Source organism: Pseudopodoces humilis, chromosome 17 (genome assembly GCF_049639895.1).
Source record: "Pseudopodoces humilis isolate 2021_Gansu_Grassland_sample_001 chromosome 17, ASM4963989v1, whole genome shotgun sequence".
Lineage (NCBI taxonomy): Eukaryota > Metazoa > Chordata > Aves > Passeriformes > Paridae > Pseudopodoces > Pseudopodoces humilis.
The window spans coordinates 2,643,612-2,661,311 of NC_142216.1; the positions used below are offsets into that span (position 1 = coordinate 2,643,612).

The following is a 17,700-nucleotide window of genomic DNA, read 5'->3' on the forward strand; positions in this document are numbered from 1 at the left end:
TTAGCATTTGGTGAACACTACAGACAGATGTTCAGCAACAATCCCTCATATTTGTGAATGGATTTATTGCAGCTGGGATCCTGCTTGCTTCCCACACTCCCAAGTAGCTGATGTTTACTGGCATACAATGTAATGCAAAGCAAACTGCTGCAGTGCTGACACTCTGTCCTTTGTGAAAGAAATCCACATTTGCCCAAGTAGTTCACTTCTAGATGCTCTTAAGCCTCTGTCAAGAACAAAACCATGTAACAATTGCTAAAATCCAGTGATTTTATATTGAATGTTCACAGAACTGTTTGCCTGGTCTGCTGAGATAAAAAAATATATATTTTTCAAAATAATTTACTCACTTCTGACTGTGAATAAACTCATTAATTCACAGGAGTCTGTTCACAGGGAAATATCTGAGCTGGAAAATAGAGTAAGATGTTGGTGTATTAATAATTGTGAATTATTCTCTTAGGTTATATAAAAAGGGAGAATTGGGATTTGTAGACTGGAAAAGAAAAGGCTTTGGGGTGAACTACCTGTGGCCTCCAGTACCTGAAGGAGCTACGAGAAAGATGGAGAGGGACTCTTTACAAGGGCCTGGAGTGCCAGGAGAAGGGGGAATGGCTTCAAAGTGACAGAGGGAAGGTTTAGTTGGATATTGGGAAGAAATCCTTCCCTGTGAGGGTGGGCGGGCCCTGGCACAGGTGCCCAGAGAAGCTGTGGCTGTCCCTGGATCCCTGGAAGTGCCCAAGGCCAGGTTGGACAGGGCTGGGAGCAGCCTGGGACAGTGGAAGGTGTCCCTGCCCATGGCAGGGATGAGCTTTGAGGTCCTTTCAGAGTCATGAATTCCAGAATCAAATCCAAAGCTGAAGTAGTGAAAAGAGCTGACTTGTTGGGCTGTGCCTCCTGCCATCCCCAAGCAGCTGCTCATCCCACAGGTCAGGGTAACACTCTTGAACAGAGCAGCTCAAAGCAGCTTTTGCTGCCTCTGCCTGTCCCCTGCCTGTCTGGGGATCCATTCTGGTCTGAGCCCTGCGGAGCTTTTGGCCCAGCAGCTGGGGCAGAGCTGCTGAGCCAGCCCAGCAGTGAACCCTGGTCTCTGAGATCCCGGGCTCGGAGCTCCGCTGCCATCGGGGTTGCCAATAGCAACAGGTTTGGAAGCCAGGCCGGGCTCGGTGCGTTCCCAGGGCACCGTGAGCACAAACAGGAGCCCGTGAAAGGCCATGGCCTCACTCTGCTTCTCTCGCTTTCCCTCCCAGCACAAGCGCTGCATCCCCGCCTCGCTGGACGCCTACTACTCTGCACAGGATTCCAACTCGCGGGGCAGGTTCTACACCGTCATCAGCCACTACAGCATGGCCAAGCAGACCAGCTCCCGGGCCGTGTCCCCCTGGCTGCCCTCGGGCTCGGCCAGCCACGACAACAAGGCTGCCAAGACAGAAGGTCACTAAAGGGAACGAGCGGGAGGGCGGGGGGACGGCTCCGCGGTGCTGAGCGTGCCCTGCTCCCAGCGGGGCAGGAGCGAATCCGACCCAAGTGCAGGATCAGCTTCATGGATATTTCTTTTCGTGCGTTGTTCTCGTTGATTTGTAACCGAGTCGAGCTCTTGTACAAAGGCATGTTTGATGTTGACTGTACCTTAACGATGTAAAAATATTTTTAAATCATTGCTTAACTATTTGTTAGAAAAATAAATTAAAAAACAAAAAAAGCAAGTTAGGTAAACAGCCCGAGAGGATTAAAGCAGCAAAGAGAATCCCACCAAGTTTTGTCAGTGCTGGAAAGCTGTGACAAAGGCTCCACATGCAGTGAAGGAAGAGCTGGAATCTTTTCAAGAGGGGTAGAGAACGTGGTACAAAGACATTGTGGTGCTGTTTGGTTTGCCAAAGGGGAGATATTTTGCTGTCCGATTGAATCTAGTGTCAGTGTTCATTCACTGACAGAGAAATGCAAGCATCCCTTCCTTCCCCAAACGTGCTCATGTGCAGACACAAACCCTGCACGGTGCCCCAAGGAAATCCAGAACGTTCCTGGCATTCCTAATGAGCCACCAGAGTGCTGCTGGTCCTGGCCAGGCTCTGAGGCTGAAATCCAGGCTGCTGCTTGGAGATGGAGCAGGATGGGAGGAGGCAGAGGCTGCTGGAGGGAAATTCTGAATAAACTTTTGAGCTCAGGACTGAGAGTCAGGAGTTCAGGATTTACTTCTGGCATATATTCCCTGCATGAGCTTTGGCAATTTCCATGAGGCTTCATCCTTTGGTCCTCTCTCCTGAGGGTCACCAAAACTCAAAGAAATACCATTATGATCAGAAGAGCATCTCAAAAATGCTGCTAGTATTGAGCCTCTAACTTTTCAGCCCCTAATTTTCCCATGAAATGGGATGGTCCTGCTTCCTCCTTCAGCTTCAGCTCCTTCAGCATTTCCTGTCATTCCAGGTCACTGGAGAGAGGTACAAATCAAATCTCTGCTTGCAAAGCCCGAGCAGACCCCAGGCTTAATCCAGTCCTGCCCAGGGTAATACATCCTGTCCCCACAAATGGCATGTGAGATTACTGCAGGCTGGTGGGATTTTAGAAAACCCCCAAGGATTCTCTTTTTTCAGAGCTGCAAGAGCAGGGAGAGCTGAGCAGCAGGAGCAGAGTGCACAGGCAGGGCAAGGTTCACCTTGGACTGAGCTGCTTTTTCAGATTTTTGGCTAGACTGGGATGGAAATTAGGAACTGGCCCCTTCTTCCCTCGCATTGGGCAGTTTTGTCCTCCATGCCAGAGACCCTGGGCAGTGTGGCAGAGGGCAGAACTCCTCAGTCCTGCAGGCATCATGATAAATAACTGTATAGTGTAGCTAAAACTGTAGTGCCAAACGCCATCGTCTGACTCCCTCTCCTCCCTTCCCTTTCCACCTGTAAATTCATTTCTCACTCAAAATGTACAAACCGCCCCCTCCACCAACAGCCCCAACTCCAGCAAAACCACTGAACAGTTTATAATTTTGTGGTGTATTTTTTGTCAGTAGGTAGCAGAGACTGAAGTATTTTTTGGTGTAATTCTTGAACTTTTCTGACGGGATTAAAATAAAGTTCGATGTGACTGAGCGTGGCTCCCGTGGGTTTTCTTGGCACCTCGTGGCCTGGGCTGGGAGATGCTGGGTGGGATTTGTGTGGTGCTGCCAGGCAGAGGCTGCACCTCGCACCAGCCCCAAGGTGACTCTGGATTTCAGGAGGAATTTCCAGAGCTTCCCATTCTCCCCTTTTAATGCCTGGATTTTATTCCCGGTGTTCTCACCCATTTCCAATAGGAAAATAGTAATCAAACTGTAGCTTTAATTAATAGTAATTAAACTGCAGCTCATCTTCTGCTTTACAGTGGACCTCCATTCCTGTTTTAATGGGAATTCCTTCCAATGGACTTCCTTCCCATTTTAAATCCAATGGATTACAGGAACCTTTCCTGGCAGCAATGTCTCCCTCACCATCTTTTCCTGATGCAAGCATTCTTTGGAATGGGGGGTTAAAGGAAATCCAGCTGACAAACCAAGGGCCACAGCTGAACTTTGGGAAAGTTGAGCTCTGTACCCAAACTTTCCAGCTTGATTTGTAACAAACCCACAGCTGTATTCATCTCACATGCTTCAGAAAGCAGATTGTGTTGCCTCAAATCCTTCGGCTCTTTGAAATGGAATGATAGCCTGGCATTAAATTGACTCATTCCCAAAGGCTAAAGAACATTTTATAAAACCTTTGGATAGCTTTCCTTCCAAAAAAAAAAAAGAAAAGTGTATTCAGAGTTGTGAAATTGAGCTACCACAGGAGAGAAACCACTCTGGTGTTAGAGGTCAGCACTGAGTACTTGTGAAATATATTAAAAGGATCCAGTGCTGTGCAGGATTGAGTCACAGGATAATTTAACCATGGAATTCTATTGCCAGTTTCCCAGTAATACTCTGTGTGTTTACTTGAATCAGAAAAACCCAGGAATCAAATCACTTGAATTAAAAGGGTTCTAGCTATTACTAGATAAGTGAGTCAGTGGGGATAACCATTCCTTTTTAATAAGGGAAAGATCAAAATCTGTGTAGAGCAGAATTAAAAAAAAAAAAACAAACCAAGAAAGACTTGGGGAAAGTAAAAGAAACCAAAGCACTCAGCTCCTGCTGCAAGTTCCACCACTGTGAATATTGTTATTACAGCTTCTGTACGAGCTGCAGTCAAGCTTCCAAGATTCAGCCACATATTTTAACCACAGGAACAGGGAGAAAATTGGAATTGTAGTGCATCATCTTATTATTTCAGTCTTTAAAAGCCTCCTTCAAGGCTGATGATGAGTTTTCAGCTCTGATTAAAGAGTGTGCTGGTGACAGCCCGGGCTCATCAGGGCTGTGGGCTCTCTGTGCAGCCTGGAGCTCTGGAGAGCAGAGTTTTCCTGAGCTGTGCCTGGGTGAGAGCTCAGGCTCAGCCCTGGGTGATCTGAGGAACAAGAGCCCTCTCCCTGTGCCTCTCTCAACATTTCTGTGATGGCCAAATCCATCAGCTCCAGCTTCCCACTCTGTCCCCTACCCTGCAGCAGCAAAAATCTCCTTGGGTGATCTCCTTTATGGTCCTTTATGATCCTTTATGGTTTGAACTCCCCCTCCAAATTCCCTCGTGTGCCCCTGGGCCTGGAAGAGTTGTCAGTCCTGCAGGGATGGGTGCCTGGGCTGTTTGTCTGTCCTGCTGGAGTGGTGGGAAGGGTGGAAGGAGAGCTGGCAACACAGGGATGAGCTCAGCAGGGCCCAGGGCATCCTGGCCAGGCAGCAATCCTGGGGAACAGGTGGGAAAAAACAGCTCCACCAAAGGTGTGGTGATGGCATGGCAGGAACTCAGCTGAGCCCCAGAAAGAGAAGGGAAGGAAAAAAACCGTGGTTGTTGGAGCTTGAGAAAGATGGAGAGCAAGAGAAAAGGAGATTGGCACCAGCCAAGGTGTGGAAGCAGGAACTGCTTTTCTGCTGTAACCCCATGACCCTGAACCACCGCGTCCTCCTCGCCTGATGGAGCCTGTCTTGTTTTGGAAAAGCCTCTCCAAACATCTGCAGTGCCCTGAGGGGAATCACTCCAGCACTGACTCCAATCCTCTTGGACTGCCTGCAAAGCCAGGGCCAGGAAAAGAGGAGCCCACAGGGCAGGCAGGACACAGTGGAACCAACAGCTGAGCTCTGTCTGTCTGAGGTCTTGGAGGTGACTTTGTGCTTTGGATTCCAGAGACAGCTCAAGGCACTGCCCTGAGATCAGAAAAGGAACAGTCCCTGTCCCTTTGCATGTGATTTTTTATTCCCTTTATCCTCCCCCGTGCTCGCCAGCTGTTTCTGGTTTGTAATAATACCTCCAGTGATAAGTGTAAGGGTCGTGCACTGAGCTGTCTACAATCACATTTTATACGATTAGTCAGGGGTTTTTAAAGCACCCTAATTATTACAGTCAAACTGGATTAAGCCATTCCTCTAATAGATTTTCAGTTCCTGTAAAATAGGCCAGGGAGAATGACTTACAGGAGGAGATGGGGGAAGGAAAGGCTCTTTCCTTCCATCTCTTTGGCCTTTGAGTTTTAAAAACACCAGCAGAGGCAGGGGCACTGCAGGGATCCCACTGGGGGAGGAGTGCCCAGCAGGGTCAGGGTCTCTGGCACTCAGTTCCCCTTCTCACCCCCCCTGGTGCCCTTTGAGGGGCAAAAGAGGTCAAATCCTTTTGATTTAAAATGTTACTTCACCAGGGAGGGTGGATGACAAGTCATTTGAGAGGCTGTGGGTTGATTCCTCGTGGAAAGTAATCCCCAGGAAGCAGGGGAAGGTGGGAAGTGCAGCTCTGTTGTGGCAGAACCACTGTTGCTGGGGAAGGCTGGGCAGGATTAGTGCAGGATTTGTCCTGCAGCAGGCAGATGGTGGTGGGGAAAAGCAGAGAGGACATGGAAAAGCCTCTTAGCAGCAGGGTACACTGTTCATCCTGGCACAGCCAGTGCCCTGCCCTGCCCCAATGGGATCCCAATCCCACTGCTGGGCAGGAGCTGGGTCCTGCATGTGCTGCCTCCACCCAGGGCTGAAACAGCAGCCCTGACACAGAGTGTGAGCCCCACGGGGTGAGCACGAGTGGAAACCTGAAAACAGAGAAAATACTGACCCCACAATGACAGGGACAAATCACCAGTGCAGGGACATCAGGGAGGGATGGTGACATTGTCCCTCCATCCTTACAGGCTGTGCAAGGACAGCGTTCTCCAGCACAAGTGGCTGGAATCAGCTCCCCACACTGATTCCTGGAGAGGTTCCCTGGAGCAGGGACTGGGCAGGGTTAAAGGAATAAAGCAGGGATTTATTAAAAGCCCTTCCAAGGATGCACCTTGGGCACTGCAAGAGCCCGGCCCTGGCTGCACCCAGGATGGGCCCTGGCTCAGGAGTTTCACTCTTGGATCAGTTCTGGTCCATTTCCACCTTGGGGTGAATTGTGCAATTCCAGCTGCAGGTGATGCAGTCCCATCCTCCCAGGCTGCTCTCCTCAATTCCCTGCTGGTTGCACTTTTTGGGCCTGGAGCTGCAGCGGTGTCCTTGGCTGTGGGGCTGGAGAAGGATTGTTGTGTGTGCCTGAGCTGTGAGGAGACCCTGCTGACACTTTGTGTGGAGTTCAGAGTTCTGCACCAACACAGAGGCTGGAAAATGCGACAGCTCAAACTTCAGGCCTCAGCAGTCCCTGGGGCTACCAAGAGCCACCCTGGTGGGGCTGAGAGTCCCAGCAAGCCCTGGAGCCCCGAGCTCCGTGCCAGAGGCTGCTCCAGTGGCAGCACAGTGCCAGCCCCAGGGACAAATGGGGGATGCCAGAGGCGGTTGTGTGATTCTGTGATTCTGTGATTCAGTTCCAGCAGATCCCAGCCCCTGGTGCAGGCAGAGGTGGCACCCAGTGCCTGCAGGACCTGGAGCTCCATCAGTGCCGTGTCCCTGCTGGGTCAGTGCCTCCCCACGGCCTTTTAGCCCCAAAATCCAAGCTCCCAAACCTTGCAGTCACCAAATTCCTTCTCCACGCTCTGCAGGGCTCAGCTCACCTGGGGTAGAGCCAGCCCAGGCCAGGAGCTGTCCCTGGCACCTGGGTGGCAGCAGCAAAACCTCCCTAGACCCTAAACCTGCCAGCTAAACCCTCCCTGCCAGCCCCTCCAGCCGTGGCCACGTTTCTGTGCTGGGTAAATTGATTTCTGTGTATATTTTCTATGCCAGGTTATTACAATTACTCTTCAGGATCCTTTGGGATGAAAGGCTATTATAGAGATGAAAGCTCATTAACAATAAATATAAAGGGTCAAAACTCCCCATAAAAATGTATTAGAAACAGATTTTAGTTTGGAAATGTAAATATAGCATTTGGCAGCAGTCCGGACTGGCTGGTCTGGTGTGCAAGAGAGCTTAATCCACTGGGAAGATGGGGCTACTTTTATAGCAGAATTAGTGGGTGAATTATGGAGTTTTGGCTCCCTGGAAAAACAACTTCTGCCTACCATCAATAAAAAAAGGGAATTGTTGCAGTGGGGAGGAAGATTTCTCCTGCTAAAAATAGGATTTTTGTGCTAGAGCTGAAGAATCTTTAGGAATTTATAAGTAAAAATGCTGAGGGAAAAAAAAAATAAAGGTGAAAGGAATTTTGAAATGATGGTGGTAGGAATGAAAGTACCCAAACAGTGAGAAAAAACCCACTTTGTTTTTTGTTATGTTTCCATAAATTCATATATGAAGGGGAAGCCGAATGTGGCTTTTCCCAAAAACATTTGAAGCACCAACATTCCCAACCTTCATTCATTTCCCCTTCTACCCTGATCAAATTCCAGCTCCCTCACACACCCAGGGCTGTAAAGGAGCCTGCCCTGACCCTGGGGGTGCCAGGGCTGCCCCTGAATTCCTGCCCTGGGGTGGATCCATGGGGAATCTGTGATTTGGGACAGGGATTCAAGCACAGCCTGGGCTGGCAGGTGCCGAAGGCTCCCAGCAGCTCCCAGGTGGCACAAACTCATCAGAGCAGATTTTTAGTGCCTCCAGTAAAGGGTGTTCCAGAGGGCTCTTTTTTTCCCACTCATCCTCAGGCTGAAGGTGTGGAGGAGCCCAGCAGAGGGAGAGAAGGGGTTTGGGATTTTTGCAGAGGAAAAGGCTCCGTCAGCAGCAGAGGGTCCCGGGGGGCTCCAGCTCGGCTGAGCTGACTCAGTTCACCGAGGTGCTGCCGTCACTTCATGTTTAAAGATGCAGCATTCCCTCCTTGCTCCATGTCATCCCTTGAGAGGGAATTTTCCTGGTGGTTTTGATCAATTGGCATAATCACAGAGACCTTCAGATGAGTAATTAAGATGTTAAAGTCTTTGGCTCATACAAATTGCATTAATCTGTGCACGCTGTCACCCCTCCCTGCAGCCCACCCCATGATCTGCTCCCTCCTGTGCCTTGGCCATGCCTAAAAAAACAACAGTGAAGCTTTTTCTTAAAATAAAAACCAATTAAGACATGCCACTTTAACCTCCCCAAGCTAAATAAACAAAGAAGGAGAGAAAAATCTCTTCTGTGCCTTACTCAGCTCTGGGTTTATTGCTTTTCCCTGCTGCACCCAATCTGCACAGCACAGCCATGACTGCCTATGAAAAAGGGATGCCTGGATCTCCAGCCCTTTTATTTCCAGTGAAATTTTGGCATTACATGATGGAGAAGCTGTTGATTTTTGTGTGGGCACATATTAATAACAGAATCCCAGAATGGTTTGGGTTGGGAGTTCATCTCATTCCATCCCCTGCCATGGCAGGGACAGCTTCCACTATCCCAGTTTGCTTCAAGCCCTGTCCAGCCTGGCCTTGGGCATTTCCAGGGATCCAGGGGCAGCCACAGCTACTCTGGGCACCTGTGCCAGGACCTGCCCTGTTCCCAGGGAACAATTCCTTCCCAAAATCCCATCCAGCCCTGCCCTCTGTTGCAGTTTGAAGCCATTTCCCCTTGTCCTGGCATTGGTAATTTTGCTGGAATGATGACTCAGGTGGGGGAGAATCAGCCCTTCACCAGGGAAACGGGGAATTTTCTCCAAGAAACCCCACAATAATTCCAGGCAATTTTCCCACCGTTCTGAAATGGGTGTTGAGATTCTCAGAAGACCTGAACAGCCACAACCAGTCCTGCTGCCAGGGGGGACTGAACCCCTTGGGAAGAGCATCCCTTCAATCTCAGCCCCCTGAGGAGCTCCCCTGCCAGGTCCCCACCTCTCCCTGGGTGTGTTGAGATCAGCAGTAAATCCTCCATTGACTGAAAGCCCCCCAGATTTCTTCCTGGCTGATTTTTCAGGTGTAGAATTGAGATTTTTAAGTAATTTCAGGTGTTTCAAATGCTTTTCTTTGGCTCCTTGCTTCAGGCTTTCGTGGCAAATCGCACCCAGGATTTATTTTTAGTTTTATAAAACATTTTTCAAATTTGTTTTTGGTGCCACACACAATGTATGTGATGAAGCAGAGTGGCTGAAGGAAATTTTCAGCTTGTTGTAAGAGTCAGGATGATTTACTCCCAGCTTCCCTGCTAACAAATTCAGTGCTCACCCCAAATTACAATGAGACAATTTTTTGTCTCATTCTTGCATTCCCATTCAAAATTGTCTTGCTAAAGCCCCTTGTAGTTCTCTGTGTATCCTAGCAATGCTGAGGACCAAGTGAATTCATATTAATGGAGGAACAGGCCCTCTGGTTTTTAATAATTCACACCATTGATTTTTTCCCCTGTCTGTATTCCTGCAGTCACCTGCAGCTTTTGCAAATTATAATGTAAACCCAAACTGGGCTGCACTCAGATCTTTTTTCCTCATACAGTCCCATCATTTCTGCCCTCCAAGGTCCCTTTGTGCCAGCTATAACTCTCTTTAATAGTTTTGTCCATTTTCTGCAATCTTCCTCCTCCAGAGCTAAGAAAACTGAAAGGAAATGATTTAACTTAGAGAGGTTTAGAATAAAGAGCAATTATTCCTCCTGTTCATTAAAGGCTTTTTATTCTCTGCTCTCAGCACCTGCATTTTGTGAAAATACCAACACAAGGCAGCAGAGCAAACACTTTGATCCCATATTAATTGCATTAATGTTCAAGGTTAAACCTCTGGAATTCCAGAGGGAAAGTGCACTGAAAGGATTGCTGATGAGGCCTGAAATGACACATTTCCCTCAGCCTTGCTCCGTTCGCTGCAGCCACCAGAGCCTCAAACTGAGTTGTGAAAATCCCAAATTTATGGAGCCATGGCAAACCAGGATGTGCAGTCCCAGCACTTGAGGGAAATTCTGAGGGAAAACCTCCCACTACCTTTTTTTCCCCCTTCTTTTTTAGAAGAACAGCTCTTTTTTTTTTTTTTTTTTTTTAATTTTTTTTTAAAAGCCTGAAAGTTCTCAGCAATTCCACGGCGGGAGGAGGCGGTGGAAGGGGGTACAAAGTCGGGGGAGGAGCTGGGGATGGAGGATGTTTCTTTGACACTCTCCTTTTCACATCACCGTTCTCCCTTTTTTCCAAGTGCCGGAAAGTTTAGCGCTTCCACCCACTCCCAGCAGGGTGGGGGTAGGAAAAATAGATTTTATTTTTAATTTTTTTCTTGTGGTTGCCTTTTGTTCTGCCTGGCGGAGTCTGTGTGAGCCCTGATAAATATCGGGATGAGATCCAGCATATTTAAAAAGCATTTGTGCTTCTCTTAAATGGGAGGAGCCCCAAATATCCTCTTGTCTCTCCCATTTAACCCCATTGATGGGGAGGGATGGACAGGACACAGCCTGGGGTGGGGACAGTGCCACCTCCAGCTTTTCCTGGGACACCTCCAGGGATGGGATCCAACCCTCCCTGGGCACTTCCAGTGCCTGAGCTCCCTTTCCATGGGAAAATTCCTGCTGCTGTCCACCCTGAGCCTCCCCTGGCCCAGCCTGAGGCCGTTCCCTCTCCTCCTGTCCCTGTTCCCTGGGAGCAGAGCCCGACCCCCCCGGCTGTCCCCTCCTGCCAGGGACTTGTGCAGAGCCACAAGGGCCCCCTGAGCTCCTTTTCTCCAGGCTGAGCCCCTTCCCAGCTCCCTCAGGAATTCTCCAGCCCCTTCCCAGCTCCCTCAGCTTCTCCTGGTTTTCCAGGCCTTTCCCTTCTCCCTCAGCCTCTCCTGGTTCTCCAGGCCCTTTCCCTTCTCCCTCAGCTTCTCCTGGTTTTCCAGGCCTTTCCCTTCTCCCTCAGCTTCTCCTGGTTTTCCAGGCCCTTTCCCTTCTCCCTCAGCTTCTCCTGGTTTTCCAGGCCTTTCCCTTCTCCCTCAGCTTCTCCTGGTTTTCCAGGCCCTTTCCCTTCTCCCTCAGCTTCTCCTGGTTTTCCAGGCCTTTCCCTTCTCCCTCAGCCTCTCCAGGCCCTTCCCAGCTCCGTTCCCTGCCCTGGACACTCTCCAGCCCCTCACATTTTCACTGTCTCTGAACAGGAACTCTCTGAACTCTCCATTACGGGAAAAGCCCTCATCCCAAAGCTCCCTTTGCTCGTGGCAGTCCCTCTGGGTCAGGAGGTGTTTCACTCTGGTGTTTCACTGCCTCAGCTGTTCCAGGCTGTTCCCTGCAGAGCCAAGCACCAAGAACTGCCCTAAAAGAGGGGGAAAGGGAGGGAATGTCAAAATGGGGTGCAAAATGTGAAGCACTCTCCTGCACGGGTGGTTTAAAGGACGGGAGAATGGATTTCTCTAATGGGTCACATTTTCTTCACCCACCCTGCAAAGGGCTGAGAGAATCATGGCAGGGAAAGAGGATTTTACTCCACATGGAAAAGAGGACCCCAGATTGGATCTGGTCCCGACAAAGAATTCTGGTAGGGAAGCAGCCCTGAGAGCTTTGCCTACCACGAGGTAATTACCAGGTCACAGCATCACTTGGGCCATTAAAGACTCAGCAAACCAAAAGAGCTGTAAATTCTGCCAAGGCTAATTCAGCTCTGATGCATTAAAATAAGAAAGGAGAGAACAGAAATAAATAGGCCCAAAGTCTCTCACACAGCAGCTCTGAGCTGTTGCTTTTTTCTACCATCTGAAATCTTATTAACCTGCAAGTTGTTGGGGTTTTTTAAATTATTTTTTCATTGCACTTTTTTCACTTGATTTCTTGGTTTGTACTACAGCCAAACGACTCTGGGGTGAATGAATTCCAAGAAAGCTTTTGAAGTAGTTTGTAAATGCAGTAGAAAATAGTTGTAAACTTAATTGAAAAAGGCAAGAAGAAAGCACTGTCTGCCTTTTTTAAAAGCATTGTTCCCTGGGAAGATCAAATGGACATTCAGCTCATTTTGCATGAAGGAATTAAAAAGAGGAAAACAAAAACCCTCTTGGTCTTTGTTCTGCTGGCCCAGGTGAGGTGCAGACTCTGCTTCTTGGGACAGAACTGCCTCCTATCCCCTCTTCTGTCACCATTTCCCCTTCCCTTCTTCCCCTCCCCTGGGCTGTAAGAAATAATAATAATAATAATAATAATAATAATAATAATAATAATAATAATAATAATAATAATAATAATAATAATTTGTAAAATAACCCAGAGCATTTGATGTTTGCAGGTCAGGGCTGCACAAAACCAGCACTGAGGTCACCCATGAGCAGCCAGCAGCTGTTTAGGAGAAATTTTGCAGTGATGTTATCACAGAAATGTCAGGTACCAGAAGCTTTAAAATGAATATTTTAAAGGGGTTAAAAGTCATTTTCAAAGATCCCCAGCAGCTACAGACCCAAGCCATGAATCTTGACCCTGTTCAATACCCAGATTTCAATTGCCCCCAGTTTTAATTTAACCCTTTTTTAAGGACAAATGGCTCTATTTTTCAGCTCAAGTGCTTCCAGGAAAACCAGAGAAAATTATGGAAAATTCCAGAAAACCTTAGGAGGAGATACACAGAACAGTCTTGTTATGTCAGAGCAGCACTGAAAAGGACATTTTTTGTTGCTAAGAACTTCTTAGATTTGAAATAGGAAAAAAATAGAGCAGGGAGGAGTCATTTTTTTGGCTCTTCCCCATCTAAGGCTGGGATCTTGTGTCTAGAGAGTGTCAGGGAAATGAATCCACAAACACCAGGGGTTTATGTCCAAAAAGGAGACAGAGGAGTCCTGTAACTTTATTCCAATAAAGGGAGAGGCCATGGACCATTCCCCTGGGGTCTCTCCAATTTTTATCTCCTTTTTATCCCAATTTCCCGGCCGTGTCCCTCTCTCTTTCCCATCTGCCTGAGGTACTTGAGAGGCACAGACTCCCCAGAATGCCTGACACCTACGATTCCCCCTAATGTAGAACCCTCCCTTTTAATTTTTAATTCTTATGGAATTTATGGTGTTTCCCCCATTGTCTCTTTCATCTTTCAATATCCAATTTCATTTTCCAGCAAACCTGCAGTTTGTTTGGAAAGGCAAAAATGTTTTTTCCATTCATCAGTCAGTGGAATCCTTCCCATTATTTCTTTTGTCCCTCAGTGCTAGTTTTATTTACCAGCATTTTATTTTATTTTATTTTATTTTATTTTATTTTATTTTATTTTATTTTATTTTATTTTATTTTATTTTATTTTATTTTATTTTATTTTATTTTATTTTATTTTATTTTATTTTATTTTATTTTATTTTATTTTATATTTTTTTCGCAGCTTGTTTGTAAAGACAAATCCCTCATTCCTCTCAAGAAGCTTCAAAATTCAGGTCAGGAGAGAGAGAACTTGTGAAGAGAGAAGGAAGCATTGGAGCAGCTCCTGCCAGGAGGGGAGATATATCTATATATCTATATATCGATATATCGATATATCGATATATCGATATATCTATATATAGATATATAGATATATAGATAAATGCTCTCAGACTCATAACCCTCTGTGGGTAAAGAGGAATAATCTTTAAGGTCCCTTCCAACCCCAGCCATTCCCTGATTCCCTAAGCAGAAATGCCCTGCCAGCACTCTGGGAGCCAAATTTGGCCAATTTTCCCTGTCACTGGTGTCTCCACCTGAGCCAGAAAAGCGAGTCCTGATCTCCTGTCGCTCACCCCAGCTGATGAATTGCTCTTTTTGCCACAAAAATCCTTCCTCAAACTCTTCCTCCTCACAGCCCCAGAGCTGCCTGAGGTTCCCTGGAGCCTGGGGGTGTGAGGGATGGCTCTGAGGGACACAGATCACCAGGAAAATGCCTTTCCTTCCCTGACATCTCTGTTTTCCCAGAAGGGAACAGAGGGGACGTGTGTAGGTGTGAAATTCCACAGCAGAGGTGGCCTCAGGTCTGCTCAGCCACCAGAGCTGCACTTCATCACCCCTCTGGGGACAAGCCAGGACTTTCCTCACTCTAGAACATCCTAAAAGACTTGTGGCCATATTTTATAATTCCAATTTTCTTTTTTTCCTGATGCTGATCAAATCTACTTTTTCCTGCTGTGAGTGGCGGGGTTGCCTTTGGCAACATCAGCATTTGATGCTACTTAACTTCCAAAACTGGGACGTGGAAGAAGGGCCAGTTGGCAAGAGAGCATCTGTGTGATCCTAAAAACAAAAACTAAAGTAGAAATTTTGGCTCTTCCCTCGTCCCTGGTTTTCCAGGGATGCCATTCTGCACAGGACTTGCGTGCTGCAGGATGGAACAGGCAGTGCATTTTTAATCTGATAAATAATCTGATGTCCCAGATTCCTCCTGCAGAATGAAAATGAGTGAGATTTTTAGGATCCTCTCTAAATCAACATCTTCAGCTTTTTTAAAGCACCCATCACTGAACTGTCTGGATGCCAAAATAAATAATAATCCTTTCTCCAGAGCATCTTCATAAGACTTCAAACATTTACAGAAATAAAGAAAATAAACCTTGTTATTGTCTGAGTTATCATTTGTTTATTGATGGAGACAAGTCTGCCCATTTTTCTTGCTCTCTGGTGATTAGATTATGATAAAATGTGACATTTAGTGATAAATTTGATATGGTTGGTTACGTACAGTTTAAAAAGGGGGCTATCCAATTATTCTCTCCTGTGCTGGAGGAAGGCTTTGGCCACCTGTGCAGGAGATTGCCACATTATGAAGCCAACAGCAGCCTCTTCTCCAAGCAGCTGTGACAAATGCAGAGGTCACATATGTTCCCTGGCCCTTGGATATCAGTTTTGGTGTCTCCCTTCTCATATTCCAGCAAAACCTGGAGCCCACGCCAGGACTGTAATGAAAACTCTGCACTGAGCAGAGGAGAACGGAGGGACAGCCAGGACCAAGCTGGGAGGGCCAGATGAAGCCAGCTCACACTAATTAGGACATTAGCTGGGAACTAATCCACCCAAAACATCGCTTGGAAAGAGCTCACAAACAGATCCCGAAGGAAAATTCCTCAGGTGGTTCCTTCCTTTGGGCAGAGCTGAAGTTTGTGCATTTTAACCCAAAGCAAGGACAGAGCCGTGGTGATGCAGAGTTTGCAGTGAGGATTGCTGGACATAAACTGCACCAAAACAAAGTCCCTGTGAGGAGTGATCAGGGGGATCACCTGCATTCCCACAGGCAGCAGGAGCTGGAATTGCACCTCCTTCCTCGGGGACAGCCCCGGGCTCTGGCTGTGAGGCACCACCGAGGATCTCCCTCATATCAAAGATTATCTGTGCATCTCTGGCCACATCCCACAGCCACCCCTGGTGCTGCCACGGGCAGGTTGGTGCTGTGGGCAGGAGCTCAGCTGTGCAAGGATGAGAACAAATCCCCAGGAAAGGAAGGGAAACACCCCTGGGCTTGACTTTCAGCTTTGCCCTCTGGAAAAAGAGACATCCATGGGCAGGCCACCCTCCAGCTCTGCAATCCATCTGGCATTGCTCTTTTCTTTTGGTGGGTCCTCCTTATTTCCCAGTTGCTCTTGTCTGTTGTGGAAAATCGTCTGTATCACCAGGGTTCCTCTGTCATGAGCACGAATTTCAGAAGGCAGCAGCCTCTTGGCAGCACCAGCGAGGCCTCTGGGCCAGCCAAGGAGTTAAACCCTCCAGACAAAGTGCTCGGGATTAGCTTCAGTGAGGAAAGAAATCAGCGAGCCCCTGAGGCTGCAGGGCATGGGACAGGCTCTAAAGATGGCATGTAATTAAATTCTTGGCTGAGAGGAACCTTTCCCTTCGTCCTTCTCTGCTCCTTCCCTGGGGGCAAAGAGCCCTGTGTCAATTTGTCTGCCCTGGGTGGTGCTTCAGACTTTTGGATCAGCTCCTCCTCCTGTGTTTGCTGCTCTCCCGGGTGTGTTTGGATGCCCAGGAGGTTCAGGTTGGTGCTGGGATGAAGGGCTCTGTGCCCTTGCCTGCCCTTGCCCGTGGTGCTGCAGCCTGGGAGCTGAGGAGTCCTGCAGGAAGGCTTTGGCTCCCTCGCTCTTCCACCACCTGCATCCCGCAGCTTCCAGCCTGGAAATGTTCCACTGACAGCCCTCCTTCCACAGGACACTGCCCCCACTCACCCCCTGTGCTGACCTGAGCCCTGCTCAGCTCCCAAAATCAGCTCTGCTCCCCCACCTGCAGCCTGCACGTCCCCCCTGATCCTCAGCAGCTCTCACAGCCCCTTCTCCTGGCTCTGGGAGCGAGGACAGCACAGGGAGCACCTGGAGCTGCTGCAGAGAGCCCAGAGGAGGCTCCAAGATGAGCAGAGGGATGGAGCAGCTCTGCTGGGAGGAAAGGCTGGGAGAGCTGGGATTGTTCAGCCTGGAGAGGAAAAGCTTTGGGGTGACACAATTGTGGCCTGAAGGAGCTGCAGGAAAGATGGAGAGATATTTTACAAGGGATGGAGTGACAGGACTAGGGAAAAGGGCATCACATTAACAGAGGGCAGAGTTAGATGAGATTTTGGGAAGAAATCCTTCCCTGGGAGGGTAGGAGGTCCTGGCACAGGGTGCCCAGAGAAGTTGTGGCTGCCCCTGGATCCCTGGCAGTGCCCAAGGCCAGGCTGGATGGGGTTTGGAGCTGGAAAGAGTTGTGTCGGGGTTTCCCCTGGAAAAGGGGAAAGTGGCCCTGGAGGGTGGCACTGGATGAGATTAAAGCTCCCTTCCAACCCAGACCATGCTGGGAGTGTCTGAAATGATGGCATTTGCAGGACAGAGCACTCCTGCCCCACAGCACCCAGAGAGGAGGGACTGGACCCTGTTTCCCATAAAACTCTGGATGGGCTTCACCTTCCAACACAGGGAACTCTCCAGGAGCTGCCAGACTGGGTTGAGATGGGATTTTGGGAAGAAATCCTTCCCTGTGAGGATGGGCAGGCCCTGGCACAGGTGCCCAGAGCAGCTGTGGCTGCCCCTGGAAGTGCCCAAGGCCAGGTTGGATGGAGCTCTGAGCCATCCGGGGTAGCAGAAGCTGTCCCTGCCCATGGCAGGGGAAAAATAAGAAGATCTTTAAGCTCCCTTCCAACCCAAACCACTCTGCACTTCTCTAATGAATTCTAGAATTCCCTCACAGGGTGTTTTCTCTCCTCCTGCCTCACCACAGCCCAGAGCATCCCCTCTGTGGCACTCCCAGTGCCCCCCAGCCCGCTGGGAATGGCTTGGGGCAGAGCTGGGGGAGCACACAGGTCACAGGGCTGGGACCAGGGGCACTGAAATCCAGGCTCTGCTTCCATTCCCTGGCCTCATTTCATCCTGCACAGGCCCAGCACGAAGGAGGAAGGGGCAGGACAGCTCTGCTGTGCCAGTCCCACCCCAAAAGCAGCTACTCCTCCTACCAAGGGCAATAATAACA

At 48.7% G+C, this 17,700-nt stretch overlaps 1 protein-coding gene across 1 annotated transcript in view; it reads left to right on the forward strand.

The window, feature by feature from the left end:
* Positions 1–3,082, forward strand: part of NSG2 (neuronal vesicle trafficking associated 2) — a 30,438-nt gene extending 27,356 nt beyond the window's left edge. The window contains exon 5 of the mRNA XM_005523668.3: positions 1,251–3,082. Within this exon, the coding sequence (XP_005523725.1) occupies positions 1,251–1,442 (192 nt within the window). The 3' untranslated portion in view covers positions 1,443–3,082. The remainder of the gene's footprint in view (positions 1–1,250) is intronic.
* Positions 3,083–17,700: the final 14,618 nt, after the last annotated feature.